Source organism: Lepidochelys kempii, chromosome 8 (assembly GCF_965140265.1).
Source record: "Lepidochelys kempii isolate rLepKem1 chromosome 8, rLepKem1.hap2, whole genome shotgun sequence".
Classification (NCBI taxonomy): domain Eukaryota; kingdom Metazoa; phylum Chordata; order Testudines; family Cheloniidae; genus Lepidochelys; species Lepidochelys kempii.
Window position 1 is genome coordinate 54827811 of NC_133263.1, and position 15839 is coordinate 54843649.

The 15839-nt window shown below is 44.0% G+C and overlaps 1 protein-coding gene across 1 annotated transcript in view; it reads left to right on the forward strand.

The window, feature by feature from the left end:
* Positions 1-15839, forward strand: part of LAMC1 (laminin subunit gamma 1) — a 133567-nt gene that overhangs the window by 92544 nt on the left and 25184 nt on the right. The window contains exons 2-5 of the mRNA XM_073356621.1: positions 7854-8158; positions 8904-9034; positions 9694-9860; positions 13031-13219. Of these exons, the coding sequence (XP_073212722.1) occupies positions 7854-8158; positions 8904-9034; positions 9694-9860; positions 13031-13219 (792 nt within the window). The remainder of the gene's footprint in view (positions 1-7853; positions 8159-8903; positions 9035-9693; positions 9861-13030; positions 13220-15839) is intronic.

Sequence of the window (15839 nt, forward strand, 5' to 3'; positions counted from 1 at the left end):
TGCGGCGCTCTGTTTCCCGCCGCCGGTGAGTGCGGGGAGGTTGGGGAAAGGATGCCCCCCGCACCCATCCCGCTCTGCTTTCCTTGCCCAGGCCCCAGCCGTGTCGGGGAAAGGTCCCGCACTCACTGGCAGCAGGAATCGGAGCGCCGTGCCTGGGAGCTGGCGGAGTGGAGCGGGCTGGGACCGGGCTGCTCCGCTTCCACCACGGCTGGTGAGTGCGGGGGGGTGGAATCCCAAGTCCCCTCCCCTGAGCGACACAGCTGGGGCTTGCCCCCCCACCCCCCCACCCCACCCGCTAATCACCCGGGCCACTCTGGGCCTGCGGGGCCCCCAAAAGTGCCCCCCCTTGCAGCTCCTGCCTCCCAGACCCTGAGGGAGGGGAGGGGCCCTGCCCTGACTTCCCCCGAGACCCTCTGCCCCTTATCCAACCCCTTGGCCCTGGCCTGGCACCCTTAACACGCTGCTCTGAGCAGTGTGTCAGAGCCAGACACGCTGATGCGCTGATCCGCTGGAGCGAGGAGCCCCACCCCACAGAGCGCTGCTTTACCGTTGTATTTATATAGGGTCGCATTATATCAGGGTAGAGGTGTATATTGATTTCAGTTACAACACAAAATGTACAGTCAGTGCTCACTCTCTATATATTTTTATTACAAATATTTGCAGAAGGTTGGTTTTCTTTTTTTGTGGTTCGGGTTCTGTAGTTTCCACATTGAAGTGTTGCTCTTTTAAGACCTCTGAAAGCATTCTCCACACTTCATCACTCTCAGATTTTGGAAGGCACTTCAGATTCTTAAACCTTGGGTCAAGTGCTGTATCTGTCCTTAGAAATCTCACATTGGTACCTTCTTTCTGTTTTGTCAAATCCGTTGTGAAAGTGTTCTTAAAACAAATGTGCTGGGTCATCATCCGAGACTGCTATAACATGAGATATATGGCAGTATGTGGGTAAAATAGAACAGGAGACATACTGTTCTCCCCCAAGGACTTCAATCACAAATTTAATTAACACATTATTTTTTTAACGAGCATCATCAGCATGGAAGCATGTCCTCTGGATTGGTGGCCGAAGCGTGAAGGGGCATATGAATGTTTAGCATATCTGGCATGTAAATACCTTGCAATGCCGGCTACAAAAGTGCCAAACGAATGTCTGTTCTCACTTTCAGGTGATGTTGTAAATAAGAAGCAGTCAGCAGTATCTCCCGTAAATGTAAACAAAGTTGTTTGTCGTAGCAATTGGCTGAACAAGAAGTAGGACTGAGTAGACTTGTAGGCACTAAAGTTTTACATTGTTTGATTTTTGAGTGCAGTTATGTAAGAAAAAAAATCTACTTTTGTAAGTTATACTTTCACTATAAGAGAGTGCACTACAGTACTTTTATGAGGTGAATTGAAAAATACTATTTCTTTTGTTTATCATTTTTATGGTGCAAATATTTATAATAAAAATAATATAAAGTGAGCCCTGTACAGTTTGTATTCTGTGTTGTAATAGAAATCAATATATTTGAAAATGTAGAAATTACATCCAAAGATATTTAATAAATTTCAATTGGTATTCTATTCTAACAGTGCGATGAATCATGGTTAATTTTTTGGAGTTAATCTTGTGAGTTAACTGCGACTAATCAACAGCCCTAATAGGAATGCATCTTGGCGTTGTTGCCTTTTGGTCCGTTGAAGGATTTCGGGCATCTTTGACCTACTGGCCGGATTCACAGACTCGGTTGTTGGAATCTTGTAAAAGTAATTGTCAAGAAACAGAGGGGTAGCCATGTTAGTCTGTATCCACAGAAACAACGAGGAGTCCTCGTTGTTGTCAAGAAACAATCCAAAGAAAAAAAAAATCTCAAATGACTGCTGAAGTTATTCACTTGGAAGCACTCTTTTTGTAATGAGCACTGTTTTTGGAATTGATGGGTTGAATTTGAGAAACTGTCAGCAGAAGTGGAAAACCTGAGAGAGACAGACTACTTGTATGCTTAAGCAACTCTCTTCTTTTCTCCACCCAATACCACACCTTTCCTCAGCTCCACATCCAGGCATTGTGATGTTCCTTTAAGTTGAGTATCAGCAGGATTCCAAATATGCTCTGTGTAAGAGGTTAATAAGTTACACGGTGCAGTTATAACATTGTTAATTATTACACTATTGCTAGATTGCACAGGTCGTGGCAGCAGTTTTATATAGAACATCCATTCAAGTTAATAGAAAATAGGAGGATAGACACCCAACCTGCCTCTGCCTCTTTCTGGAACTTAGCACTGAAGAGGGAATAAATCAGGTCAATTTAATCAGGATCTGATTATCAAAACCTTACAGATTCTAGCCTTTACAAGCACGGTTTAAATTTTGACATCAAGTGTAAAAAAGACAGAGTTTAAGTGACCCGCCAAAGGCCACCAATGTATCAGTAGCAGAGCAGGAATTAGAAGTCAGGTGTTAATTTGCCTTTCAATCGTTTCCTAATGCACTTGGTCACGGTTTATTTAGATTGTAAACTCTATGGGGGTAAAAATTGTTATTTTTGTTGCATGTGTGCAGAGTCTAGCATGATGGAATCTCAGTCCCTGACTGGGTCCTCTAGTTGCTACCACAATTAAATAATACCATTTTGTATAGTTGAATACTGGAGGTTCACTTTGGCTTTAAATAAAGCTTGTATCCCTGTAAGATTATACACAGAAAGCAGTATGGAGCCACTTATTTCTTAGCTTTCCCTCTACCACACAATCTTGTTCCTTTTTTATCCTGTATCATGGTTGTGTGTGTATGTATATGTATATGTATATGTATATGTATATGTATATATATATATATATATATATATATATATATATATATATATATATATATATATATATATATATATAAAATAATAATGAAACTTCATCTTCAGAAGTACCTAATAGAGAAAACAATGATGCTGCAGTCAGACCCAGCCTGGGGGAGCCCCCCCGGCATGTCGGCCTGGCTCAGCATGGAGTGCACCTTCTGCCCCGATATCTGACTTAGCATCTAGTGTCTCCCCATTTTTAAGGGCGTGTCCTTTTATGGAGCTTCATTGTTGCAATTCAGTAAACTGGTAGATTGGTTGTGCTCATGTTTTAGAATATGCATGATTACTTAGAAGATCAATGTGTTTTAAGACCATAATTTGACTTTCCTTAAAATGTAATCATACATGAAAAGTTCTACTGATGCTGAATTACTTTTTCTTTAAAATTCACTATTTTAGCGCTTACTTTAAAATGCAGCATATTGATGTGAGAGACAACAAATGACCAAATATTTTAAGCTTCCCTGCTGGTTCTGTTGCCCACGGTAACTACTGCTGTGTGTGTACTCTTGTCAGTATTGATGCTGATAAAAAGCCTTAATTTAGGCACTTTGCCTTAGAAACTGGAGTCTCCAAATTCTCTGGGTAGTGCTGTATCTGCCTCTCTTCAGTCAGCAGCAGTGGACCCGCTGGGTAATGTGAGATGAGAACTGCATTTATGAAATGCCCAGTCTCACTCAGACTTTCAGAAGCAAAAAACGTTTCTGGAGTCACTAGCAGCCTAAAGAGTTAAGGTTTATCTGTGTGAGAAAGTTGCACTGGCTTAACTTGTGGGAGGATATAAAAACCAAAAACAAAACACTTTAGTTAAATTGATGAAAAAGGCTGGCAGGACAAACTCATTTCCATTTCAACCAGGTTTATTTTGATTCAGTTGAACTCAATAGCTTTATGCTAAACAAAATTAAGTGTAGCTTAAACAGACATAAGCCACTCTTAAACTGGTACAGTGCCCTGTGTGGCCACTAAGTTTTATGTCTGCACTACAGCTGCCATAGCCGTAGCACCGTAGTGTAGATGCTTCCTACATTGACAGAAGGGGTTTTCCTGTGGCTGTATTTAATCATCTCTGTGGGAGGCGGTCACTAGGTTGACAGAATTCTTTCATCGACCTCGCTGTATCTACACTGAAAGTTAGGTCAACCTAAAACAACGTTCAAAGCACAAATTTTTTCACAGAGTGACGTAGCTAGGTCGCGCTAACTTTTTAAGTGTAGACCAGGTCTTATTTTGATTTAACTAAATTTGATTTAAAAAAATCTCTAAAGTTAAATCAGTGCAACTGTATATGGAGATAAGGCTTTGGATGTCCGTTAAAACCATTCCAGAGTTTCCATTCAAAAGAAGTGACCAGTGGTTCTCACATGCTGCTTTGTTGAACAATATTTTTCAAGAGATATCAGAGATGGTATCGATGGCAAAAGGTTGTTGTATGTGGAGGACATAGACTGAGCATCCAAGAGTATTTGTGGCCAAAATAAAACAAATAGTGCCTATCTAAGCCCCTGATATGCTTTAGTATGTGTGTAGTTTTAATTTTTCTATATGGTAGCTGTCTGTCTGCAGTTAATCCAAAACCCAGCATATAGTTAGTGCCAGGATTTGTTGATTAGTGAGACTGTGCGCACACAATCTGGCCACTGAGGTGGAACAATAACAGCTGTTGTGCAGCTGTACACCTCATCCTGGGAACTTTTCTCATAGCCAACTAGGCCTGTGAGGAAGGTGATTGAAGCATTTTAATGGTCCCTTCCCACTATATTGCTTTAACTGTTTAGAGCACTGAAGAACAACCTTCCATTACTCCGCTACTACCCATTCTCTTCTATGCGCAGATTCACAGTGTTGATGTTCCCATTGACATTGGCAGGGCAAGTAAGCCCATATTGCAGCCAGTTCTCTAGTGGCTGAGTAGTAGAGAAAATATGCTTTCAGCTGTGGACAGGCCACTGATATACTCCATTTTTCCCCAATTTGTAATCCAGGCTAAGGAAAGGCAGCCAACGTACACTATCTTAATCCTTCGAAAATGCATATAATAACTATTGTCCTCTAAGGTTACACTGTAGAGTGGTGGAAGTTGCCTTGGAAGGCTTGTCTGAAATTCCTTAGAACTGCGTTAACAGAAGTACTTATGTTTCTGAACAGCCCAGCACCCGACTGCATTTCCAGTGCAGAAAGGATTTCTCACCCCGACGCCCCAGAGAAGTGAAGCAGTTTAAAATGTTTCTTCATGTAGGAGGTTTCAGCAGAATTCCTTGACTTGGCACAGGGTGAACGAAGGCTGGATTCTTATTGTTCTGTTCTGTCACCTCCACACCCTGTAGCTCTTAATGCAGGCAGTATTTCTCCATTTTGAGTATTCCATTAAGCAAAACATCTGTGCTTCATCTTTGATACAGGGCAGGAATGCCATAGACCAAAGCAAAGAATGTAGCAGAACGTTGAGAAGTTAAATATTTTCTTGGGGGTGTAAATCCCCTGGGTGGTTCATGTGTGCTCTATGGGGGTGGATGTTCCAGTCACTGGAAAGAATCCATTAGGGAGGATTATTTGCTGATTGCCACAAACCTGTTGGGAGATAAGTATGGGGTGGGAAGGTCATTTTACGTTCACTGTCATGGGGGGGAGGAAGCATCTTTCATTTGTAAATCCCTAAATTATTCTTGATTTTTTTAAAAGTCTTTTCAGAGACTCTAAGCTTATTGGCCAGGAACTTCCCTCTTGTTCTGTCCTTCCCAGGGGATAAGCTGAATGAACACAAGCCCTGTGATCCAAATTCTAAAGTAAAGGCTGTCACGGAGTAGTGAAAGAGGATTCCATGATAGCAATAAGCGTCCTAGTTACTCCTGGTTTTGTAACTGCATAGCAAGTGTGGTGGGGTCTTTGGTATGTGCCAGATTGTTCTCCCCTGTAACTATGCTTGTGTATACTGCACTATTAGGTTAATACAGTATTATTCCCAGCCTTGCATTTGATTGTGTATTCACAGGAAATAGTATCAGATCAAACACTAAAAGAGTGAGGAGTGATTAACTAGAACGTAATTCTTAAATATGCAAGACTCATAAACACACTGTGACAGAGCTTCTATATCAGAGGTGGGCAAACTACGACCCGCGGGACCGTTCTGCCCAGCCCTTGAGCTTTCGGTCAGGGAGGCTGTCCCCCCATCCCTGCTGTCCCCCCTTCCCCGCAGCCTCAGCTCGCTGCGCCACCAGCGTTCTGGCGCGCCGCTCCTGCCAGGGAATGCAGTGGCATGGCCGCAAGCTCCTGCTGCTCTGAGCGGCATAGTAAGGGGGTGGAGGGGTTGGATAAGGGGCAGGGGGGGTAGTCAGGGGACAGGGAGCAGGGGGTGGTTGGATGGGGCGGTCAGAGGGTGGGGAGCGGGGCGGGGGTTTGGATAGGGAGTGGGGTCCCAGGATGTGGTTAGGGGCAGGGGTCCCAGGGGGAGGGGGCAGTCAGGGGTCAAGGAGCGGGGGGGGGGGGGTTGGATGGGTTGGGAGTTCTGAGGGGGGCAGTCAGGGCGCGGGAAGTGGGAGGGAGCCGATAAGGGACAGGAGCCAGGCTGTTTGGGGAGGAACAACCTTCCCTACCCGGCCCACCATACAGTTTCACAACCCTGATGTGGCCCTCGGGCCAAAAAGTTTGCCCACCCCTGTTCTGTATCTTACATACAGTAGGTCTAGGTTGTTTGCATGAGACACAGGCAGACACTGTACAGTAAATCTATGGCTTTTTGAATCTGCATCATAGTTCTGCGCATGTTCTCAGGCAGCTGATCTGCAGGACACTGTCATCCTGTTGTGCTGTAAGGACACTTGCCCATACTGATGTGAAAGTACCCCCAGAATACACTAAACTCTGAACTATTTCAGTTGCAAAGGAGTCAGTAAGTCCTGTCTCCTACTTACCTGTACTGTAGACAATTATGTCACTAGACTCTGATGCCTCACTGTGATGTGGCTCACCATACAGAGAGTTCCATACTGGGCTGGGACAGCATAGCTTTTGGAAAACTCTATAGATAACTTGTGGCACCTTAGAGACTAAGCCAATTTATTTGTGCATAAGCTTTCGTGAGCTACAGCTCACTTCATCAGATGGCTTTAAGGTGCCACAAGTACTCCTTTTCTTTTTGCGAATACAGACTAACACGGCTGTTACTCTGAAATCTATAGATAACGCACTTCTGCAACAATATCCCATTAATACTCAGATTAACTCTCATCTCTTTATAAGTGAGACTTTTCTGTAGGCATGAGTTGCTATGTTATCTTTCAACACTGTATCACCACCATTTTAGGGAACAGATGAAGGTATTTTTAAAAAATTCCTCTTATTCCTTGCAAGGTTTGAAGGTCTTGAAGGACTGAAGCACTAATGCACTGCTTTGTAACTGTCTGATTTATGTGGCCTGTGCTGTACAGGAGCGTACTTCTGGGAACAATGTTGAAAGTATTGACACCCTCTTTTCTAAGTAAAAATAAATTTTCCCTTTCTGCAAAGCTCCTGAGTTCTAAGAGTTAATAGATTTCACAGAGATGGGTTTTGTGAACCAGTTGTTCTCTATGGACTAAGGAGGATTTGTCAGTGATGAGTTTGGGATTCATAACCAGAAAACATTCTGATTCTTATGATCTACAAAATTAAGATATAGTTAATCTTGAGAAATTAGATTTTGTTGCAGTTCTTCAAACCCCCTAAAACCAAATGTGAATGTTGCTCAGCCTCGGTAACTAGCAGTGTATGCCTGTGTAGAAGTCACATGAGTTTTAAGGTAGTGGAATATAGAAATTACATAAATGTTTAGAAGTGCAACACAAAGCTGTCAAACAAATGGAACTGATGTCCATCACAGAACTGCTTTGGTGACACTTGAACTTGCCTTTTTGTGTGTTCTGCCAGTTTGAGCTCAGAGGTCAGGTTTTCACCTGGGCTTTGTCATACATTTTATAATGTGTTACTTGTTGTGAACTATGCCGACAAGGTTGATTTGTTTTGTCCGCAGGAAAGGCCTTTGACATCACATATGTGCGCCTGAAGTTTCACACCAGCCGGCCTGAGAGCTTTGCCATCTACAAACGTACCAGGGAAGATGGGCCGTGGGTGCCTTACCAGTACTACAGTGGCTCCTGTGAGAACACGTATCAGAAATTAAACCGAGGCTTTATCCGGACTGGGGAGGATGAACAGCAGGCACTCTGCACAGATGAGTTCAGTGACATCTCTCCGCTCACAGGTGGCAATGTGGCTTTTTCAACACTGGAGGGGCGTCCCAGTGCCTACAATTTTGACAACAGTGCTGTGTTACAGGTATGCGGGTAGGAATTGGATAAGAGGCAGGGAAGCCCTTTATTATCTGTGCACTGTGGAAACCTATTAGAAACTAAATCCATATCTCTGATATACTGGTAGGCTTAGCAAATGGATACAGCGAACCGTCCAGCATTTCAGAGATAATGGAGGAAAATAGATTGATATTAGAAACTGAATACTTGCCTCATCTGTATGTATATTCTGAGTATACTTCAAAAAAAAAATGCTGTTTTTCTCCCTCTGCCTCTCCCACCCAGATGTGTGTCTCTGTGCGTTTTTGTCTAGAGGTGTTTGGCTGCAAATTTAGTATACACAAGATTTGTTTTCCCTTCTTGCTGGGCTGTTTTGCAAGGGAACTGCTGTTCATTAGATTTGTGCAGTTTTGCAAGTGCACACAGTTGCATCTTGTTCTTTCTTTGCTGAAGATATTTTCTTTACTGCTGCTTCTTAGCACATAGCAGTAAAGGCATGAGAAGACTGGAGAAAGCACATAAAGTTAGTAAAGGAGCTTGGAAAATGTATTTGAATGGAGTTTGCAAGAAAACCTAGAGGGAATGGCAGAAGTTTTAGGGCAGGCTCTCAGGAGACAGAGAGAAAATATTGGGTGGGCTTCCTGAGTGACTTCTGGCACCAACCCTATTTTTATGTGAATGTTAGTGCTAAGGACGAGAACGCTATCGTGCATTTGAGCTTTGCATTGGTGGTTTGAGTCTCATTTTGGTGGGGGTTTTATCTCCGTTAGGAATGGGTGACGGCTACTGACATCCGAGTGACCCTCAATCGTCTGAACACCTTTGGAGATGAAGTTTTCAATGATCCAAAAGTTCTCAAGTCCTATTATTATGCAATTTCTGATTTTGCTGTGGGTGGCAGGTGAGTAAATCATTACTAATAAAAAGCCATACTCAGTACTGTCATAGTGCTTTAATCATTAGACTGCTTTAAGGACATTAATTATACTTAGTCACATTGAGATATGCTAAAGCAGAAGCACAGTAAAATGTGTTTTATGAAGCCTGTAATTACTCCTAACCAAAACTGTATCTAAATGCTTGAAAGAGCCGTTTCACTTATGTCAAACGTAAATAGCTATAACATGGGAACTTTATCCTGTTAGAAATCCACACAACACTCCCTCCTAGATCTTAGACTTTGTCTGTATTACCATTGCTGATTGTAAACTGTAAGTAGACAAAATTGAAACTAAATAGATTTAATGTTAATATTAAAAATGAACTCACACGATGTAATACTTGTGGTGTTGGGCATTTTCATATTTAATTGACTTAAAAGCCTCCATTTTTTTTTATATGCCACAGAATTTCAGATCTGCCGTAGAAACCAGAGTAGTCCTTGCCACAAAACTTAAGTCAAGTTTTCCATAAAAGTTCTTCCATATTTAAGGAAAGTGGCCAGACTTCTGAGAGTCTTCAGTCTCTGGGATATCAGCCTGCTGTGTGTGTGACCTGGACCTGGGGAGCTTAAGACGTATTATGTCTGAAGTCAATACATTCATTTCTCCTGTTCTGCAGGTGCAAGTGCAATGGCCATGCAAGTGAGTGTGTGAAGAATGACTTTGGGAAGCTGTCATGTAACTGCAAACACAACACTTTTGGGGAAGACTGCGAGAAGTGCCTTCCCTTCTACAATGACCGGCCATGGAGAAGAGCAACAGCAGAGAGTGCCAGTGAATGTTTGTGTAAGTGGCTTTGTACAAGAAAAATCTTTCTGTGGTATGTTCCACCACCTCTACCATCAGGCAGGTGGCAGCCAAGCACAAAAAGTCTTTTTAATATTTAGTTTCTCCCTTTCCCTTCTTCCTGGCAAGTCCCAATTTCTTCTTTACTCTGTCAAATTCTGTCCACACTAGAATCCACATTTTATATAGTGTGCAAACACTTTTATATCTGTGTGTGTTTGCATGGCAGCTCCATGTAGTTACAGCGCATGATGGGTGGGATTTTCAAAAGCACGTAAGTGACTTAGGAGCATAAGTGTCTCATTGACTTTCCCTGGAGCTGCCATGGATCCATGGGGTCTGGTCTATGCCACAGCCTGTAACCAGCCCCTTGGAGTGACCTTTTTTAGTGTGCCGAACCCCAGGGGTTCATGCAGTTCCACAGGGGCACATCCATGGCCTCCAAGACTGGACCTTCAGGCACCTTCGATCCCTGTCTCTCCATGGCTCCTTGCAGTGAACTCAGCCAAACTAGACTCCTGTGGGAGGCTTGTGCTGTATCCCTTCAGGGCGCAATGCTCTCTGAGTATTTGCAGTGACACCAGGCAGCCTCTGCAAAACAGAGTAGGATTTATTAGTCACCTGGCATAGAGAATCTGAAGGTCCTTAGGTCAGCAAAGAGAGGCAAAGGTTAAGCCATAGTCCATCCTGGCCAAGCCAGTGCAAAAAGTCTGCCAAGCTGCTGTGGACTCCCATTTCTGGCTCTGGCTCTTCATCAGTTCAAGGTGAGAGCTGCTGAGTCCCGCCAAAAGCCAGCTCTTAGCCCTGCATTCTGACACCTCTTGGTCCATTGTTCTCGAGCTGGAGCCCCTGCTCTGCTTCCCTGCCAAGAAGTGGGAGAAAACCTCCTTCCTCTGGGTTGTGGTCGCTAGATGTCAATGTCTTGGCCATTGGGGTTTCCCATTGTCTTTTTCCAGATTCTGTACTGATATAGGTTAGTTTCAGCAGGCCCAGCCAGTTCCTTAATGACACATTCATTCCACTCCAGACAGTGACATGACACAAACAGCCATGTCTCCTGTTCTGCCCCAAGAGCAGATTTAACCCCTTTTTCACCCACTGTGTAGCAAGGCAAAGTGTGGGGGAAACTGAGGCACGCATCAACATTATAAAAATATTACAGAAAATTCTCCCTTCATCACTGGGACTTGTGCGTGTAAGTCACTTAGCCACTTTTGAAAGTCTTGCCTGTTACATTTGGAAACCACCCAGTCCGCACATAATGGATAGCTTCCATTAAACATTTGAATGATGTGGAAGTTTGTAGCAAAACCCAATCACAGTGAAATCCCAAACTTCTAGAGGAAAAGGACCAGACTCACAGGGTCTCCCTCTTGTTTTGAGACAAAGCTACAGCTGAATAGACACCTCATTTGGTTATCAAGAATGTAGTGGAAATGTAATGTAGGACCCAAGGGCCTTATGTGACAGAACCCATTAATGCAGGTGTGTTGTTACCATTTATTATTTATATTGTGGCACCAGGTTGGGTGCCCAGTAAGGATTTGGGTATCATCATGTTAGGTGCTATGCAAACAAGTTAGGTCCCTGCCTCAGTCTAGTATAAAATATAGTAAATGCAATTGGCTGAGCACACCTAGAGTAGAACTGACCCAGCAACTTGTTTAAAGAGGTTGGGACTTTGTTTTAGGGATGCATTTGAGTCCTAGCCATGGGGAGTCTCTTTTCTGAAAAAAATGGATAGTTTTCTGTCCTGCATGGCATCCTGGTTCAGCATAAGTTATCTTACACTAACAAAGATTTTTGTGCCATTTTTCCTCAGGAGGACCCAAAGAAATATGCCCAAGTGTCTCATGGTTCTTAATGAACACAGTAATGACGTAGCTCTGAACTCCATTAACATGAAGCAGAAGATTGCTTAGCTTCTGGAAATAGGGTGCAGAATGATATCTGAAGGCTGAGTCCTGTGCTTATCAGTAGAAATACTTCACAGAATTGCTAGAAACTCCCATCTGAACTCCACCAGTATCACTGACAGATCTCTAACAAGGGGTGTGTTTATAGAAGAACACCTACTGGAGAATAGAATTGCTTCATGTAGTAGTTGCACACCACAAAATTATAGAGAAATAGGATTGTTTCTGGTGTGCAGTATACTGCAGGTCCTAATGAATGCAGTGGCCTTTTAACTGAAGAGTTCAGTTAGTATTCAGTGACCTCTTCCCTTTGCAGTCAGTTCTTGATCTCCAGAATATACTCAGACTTCATCCCGGTCCAGGCTATTGCAGAGGTGCAGTGGTTTTAATGTATCTCTCTTAAAAGCAAGCCAGTTTATTTGTGTGGTCTTCTGTTAGGAGCTATTGCTCCTCGTAGTTTACTTACGGGGGTGGAGGGTGGAAGACTTTCAGACAGGAACCTTCTTCCTGTCTGACCGTGTATGAGTATTAAAAGGTCCCAGCTGTTGATATAAGTCCTGTGACTTCAGTTGATAGCCCAATGAAACCAATGTCTTGTCTACCTCACTCCCTAGACATAGAAATCTCTCTGCATGAGAGGGAGAAGAAACTTTTCTCACAGGCCTTTCTGGAAGGCTTGTGTCACTGTTATCGTCTCTCACTGTTTTGCATGCCTGAAACAGCATTACTGTGTGGGAAGGCAGCAGGAAGGGTGGAAAGCTGTAGCCCAGCTGGCAAGGGAGCAGCATGGAACTCGAGTATTCCTTCTGACATACGTAGAAAGCAGTGTTTTTTCAACAGAGCGTTTGTTAAGACTAGCTTCTTCCACCTAGCAGAGGGAAGGAAAACAAATACTTCTGGCCCATGCTGCTGTTTTCATTGATTGGAATGGCAAGAGCAGAGTTGTTTAGATTCCATCTGTCTTTGCTGATTAAGTCTGTGTGTACCAGCAGTACCTACATCCCTATCACACACTAACAGAACCTCTCTGACTCTTTGACATCTGCTTTTTTTTCACCCCAGACTAATTTCTAACTCATTTCGTTTTTGTTGCATTGCACTCTGATATAATAATCATGTACATCTTCTCCCAGACCAATCACTCTTCGACTAACTTTCTACACCTTGTTTCTGGGGCAGGTCTAGTATTGTAGGTGAGAGTAGGATATCTTCTTATGGAAATGAACTGATTTAACCTTGTGCCTTTTCCCACAGCCTGTAACTGCAATGGGCGGTCACGGGAGTGTTACTTTGATGCTGAACTGTACCGCTCCACGGGCCATGGTGGTCACTGCATTGGCTGCTTGGATAACACTGATGGTGCCAACTGTGAAAGGTGCCGGGAGAACTTCTATCGCCTTGGAAGTGATGAAGGATGTCTACCGTGTAACTGTAACGCTGTTGGTAAGTCAGGATGCAGAATCTTCTCTCCTGTAAACTTTAAAAAAAAAAAAAAAAGTTTGCACAAGTTATAGTATTTCAACTTAAAATTGTTAAGTAACGTGCTCCTTGCTTCAAGGAAAATGCACAGCAGCCAAGTTCATAGACTTTAAGCAGATACTCTGCATATACAATAGTTCCTTTTCAAATGCATTCTAGAAGGGTTTTTTCTGTGTATTATAACATGCTACAGTGATGAGCAAGGCCCTGGACACACCCAGTAGGTGGAACTTTGGAGCTGTTGCAGTCCCGCAGAATTTTTTCAAATCATCTAGGTATACAAAAGCAGCAGTTTGAATACCTTGTTTTATTAAAGGGTGAATGAAGTAAGACATTTGTGGTGGTGTATCTAAGCACCATAGAATGTGAACCAAACAAACTTTAAAAAAAAATCTTTTAAAGGAAAGCCAAAATACTCCGCTGGATTCTTCTTTTTTTTTAAAAGAAAAAGTTTTTGTCATAAGAACAAATCTAATAGTCAAGCAAATTACCTGACCTGTATAGGGATCAGTCCCACAAGTAATAAGAGGAATGGGGAAAACAAAAAGGTAGTGGAAGCTAAGGTAAGAGCTGATAATCCAAAATAGACCAGCTGAAATAAATTAGGCCTGGCACAGTTGTCCGTCCGTGGTCCCCCCCCTCCCCCCAGCTGCCTTGAGAGCATGTTGCAAGCATTATCTCCCTATGAACTCCAGAAGGGAAGTTCCACCTTCAAAAAACTTTTGACCAAGAAAGGCATGCCCATGCCATTTTCTTCCCTGCCTTCACCCCCAAACTCTCCCTGGGCCTTATGTTAAGATCAAGTCAGGCCAACTGTAAATGCCAAGTAGGGACTTGGGAAGAGAGGTAATTGATCAGGTACGTAGCGGCAAATTACAAAGGTCTTTATAACTTAATACTAAGCCCTTGACTTGTAGCCCAGGGTATGCTCACATCCAGTGTGTATTAAAAGTGTGGGGAGTTGATTTAGGATGATATTTTTATCTACGTAATGTTTTATAAACAATTATAGACTGGATCACACAGGGAGTTTGAAGTTTGACTGTATATGAGAGAGATTTTTTTGAGTCCTTCACTCTTAATGATTCAGTCTGGTTTAATCCTCTTATAATTGTTTCGCTTACTGTTACACACAGCCTTTTAGTGCAGCCTGAAGTGGAAGGCAGAAACCATTCCTTTTTATACCTAAAAAGTTGCGTTATCTTACATATTTGTTCACTTACTAACCCTTAGAACACTGACATTTCCCAGACTGCTAGCCAAACAAATGCCTGGGAGAAACCATTCTCTCTTCAAAGAGTTAAAGAAGCTGAGTAAACTGTGCCTCCAGGACCAAACTCAGGGAGCAAGTTTGTGTCGCTTTCACAAGGGGGGGGAAAAAGGTCAAAATTTTCATTCAGATGCAATTTTATAAAACTCAGCTTGAGACAAGTCCTTGCTACAAACGTGAGGCTTGCTTTGGAGTCTGTTAGAGGCAGAGGTGAAAGTAAGCCTGTACGCCCCGGTACAGCGTACCAGCAAGAGCCGCTGCACCGTACTGGGGCAGCCCGGCTTCCCCAGGGGGCAATTTAAAGAGCCTGGGGCGCTCCCAGCATTGGCTGGAGCCCCAGGCCCTTTAAATTGCTTCCAGAGCCCTGCTGCTGGAGCCCTGGGGTAGCGGCTGCAGGGCTCCGGGGGCTATTTAAAGGGCGGGGGTGGTAGAAGCAGGGGAGCCCTGGGCCCTTTAAACAGCCCCCAGAGCCCTAGGGTGGGGGGGGCTCCAGGGGCTATTTAAAGGTCCAGGGCTCCAGCTGTCTCTGCCACCCCGGTCCTTTAAATAGCCGCTGAAGCCCCGCCGCTTCCCCAGGGCTCCGGGGGCTATTTAAAGGGCCCGCGGCTTCCCTGCTTCTACCTGGGGAAGCGGCGGGGCTCCAGCAGCTATTTAAAGGGCCGGAGCAGTAGAAGAGGGGAGCTCTGGGCCCTTTAAATAGCCCTCAGAGCCCCGGGCTGCTGCTGCTGCTACCCAGGTGGTGGTGGGGGGCACTTACATTACAGGGTGGGCTGAGGCTGGCTCTGACCCCTTCAACCCTGCCCCTTCTGCCCTAGGCCCCGCCCCTTCTGGGGTCCAGAGCTGGCAAGTCATTCGACTTACTGTCACCCCTGGTTAGGGGTCATGTGTTCCTCTACCAAACCTCCTCGATACTATTTGGGTTAGCATTCAAAGTCTATCAGTGTGATGTATAGCGGTTTCTTAGCATTTAAATTCTACCAGTATGACGTGTGGCATGTGAGCTATGTAAGGCCAAGTGCTCCTTCTCAGTACTCTTGTCATCTGGCCTCCTGATAGGGAGGAGAAGAAGTTTGAGCTATTCCAGCACTGTGTCCTTTAGGAGCTCACTCCTTGACCACAGACAGCAAAAGAGAAGGCTGACCTGGCCAAGAACAGCCCATGCTCAGGAGCCTATCTTGCAATACAGGAAAGTTGGGGAGAGCCCAGGCTGGCTGAAAAAGGGAAACCTACATGTAGACAGTCTAACCCCAAGCATGGGCTAGGAGAGGGGGCCTATTGGGTATTATCTGTGTGAGAGCTAGCAGCACTTGTAGA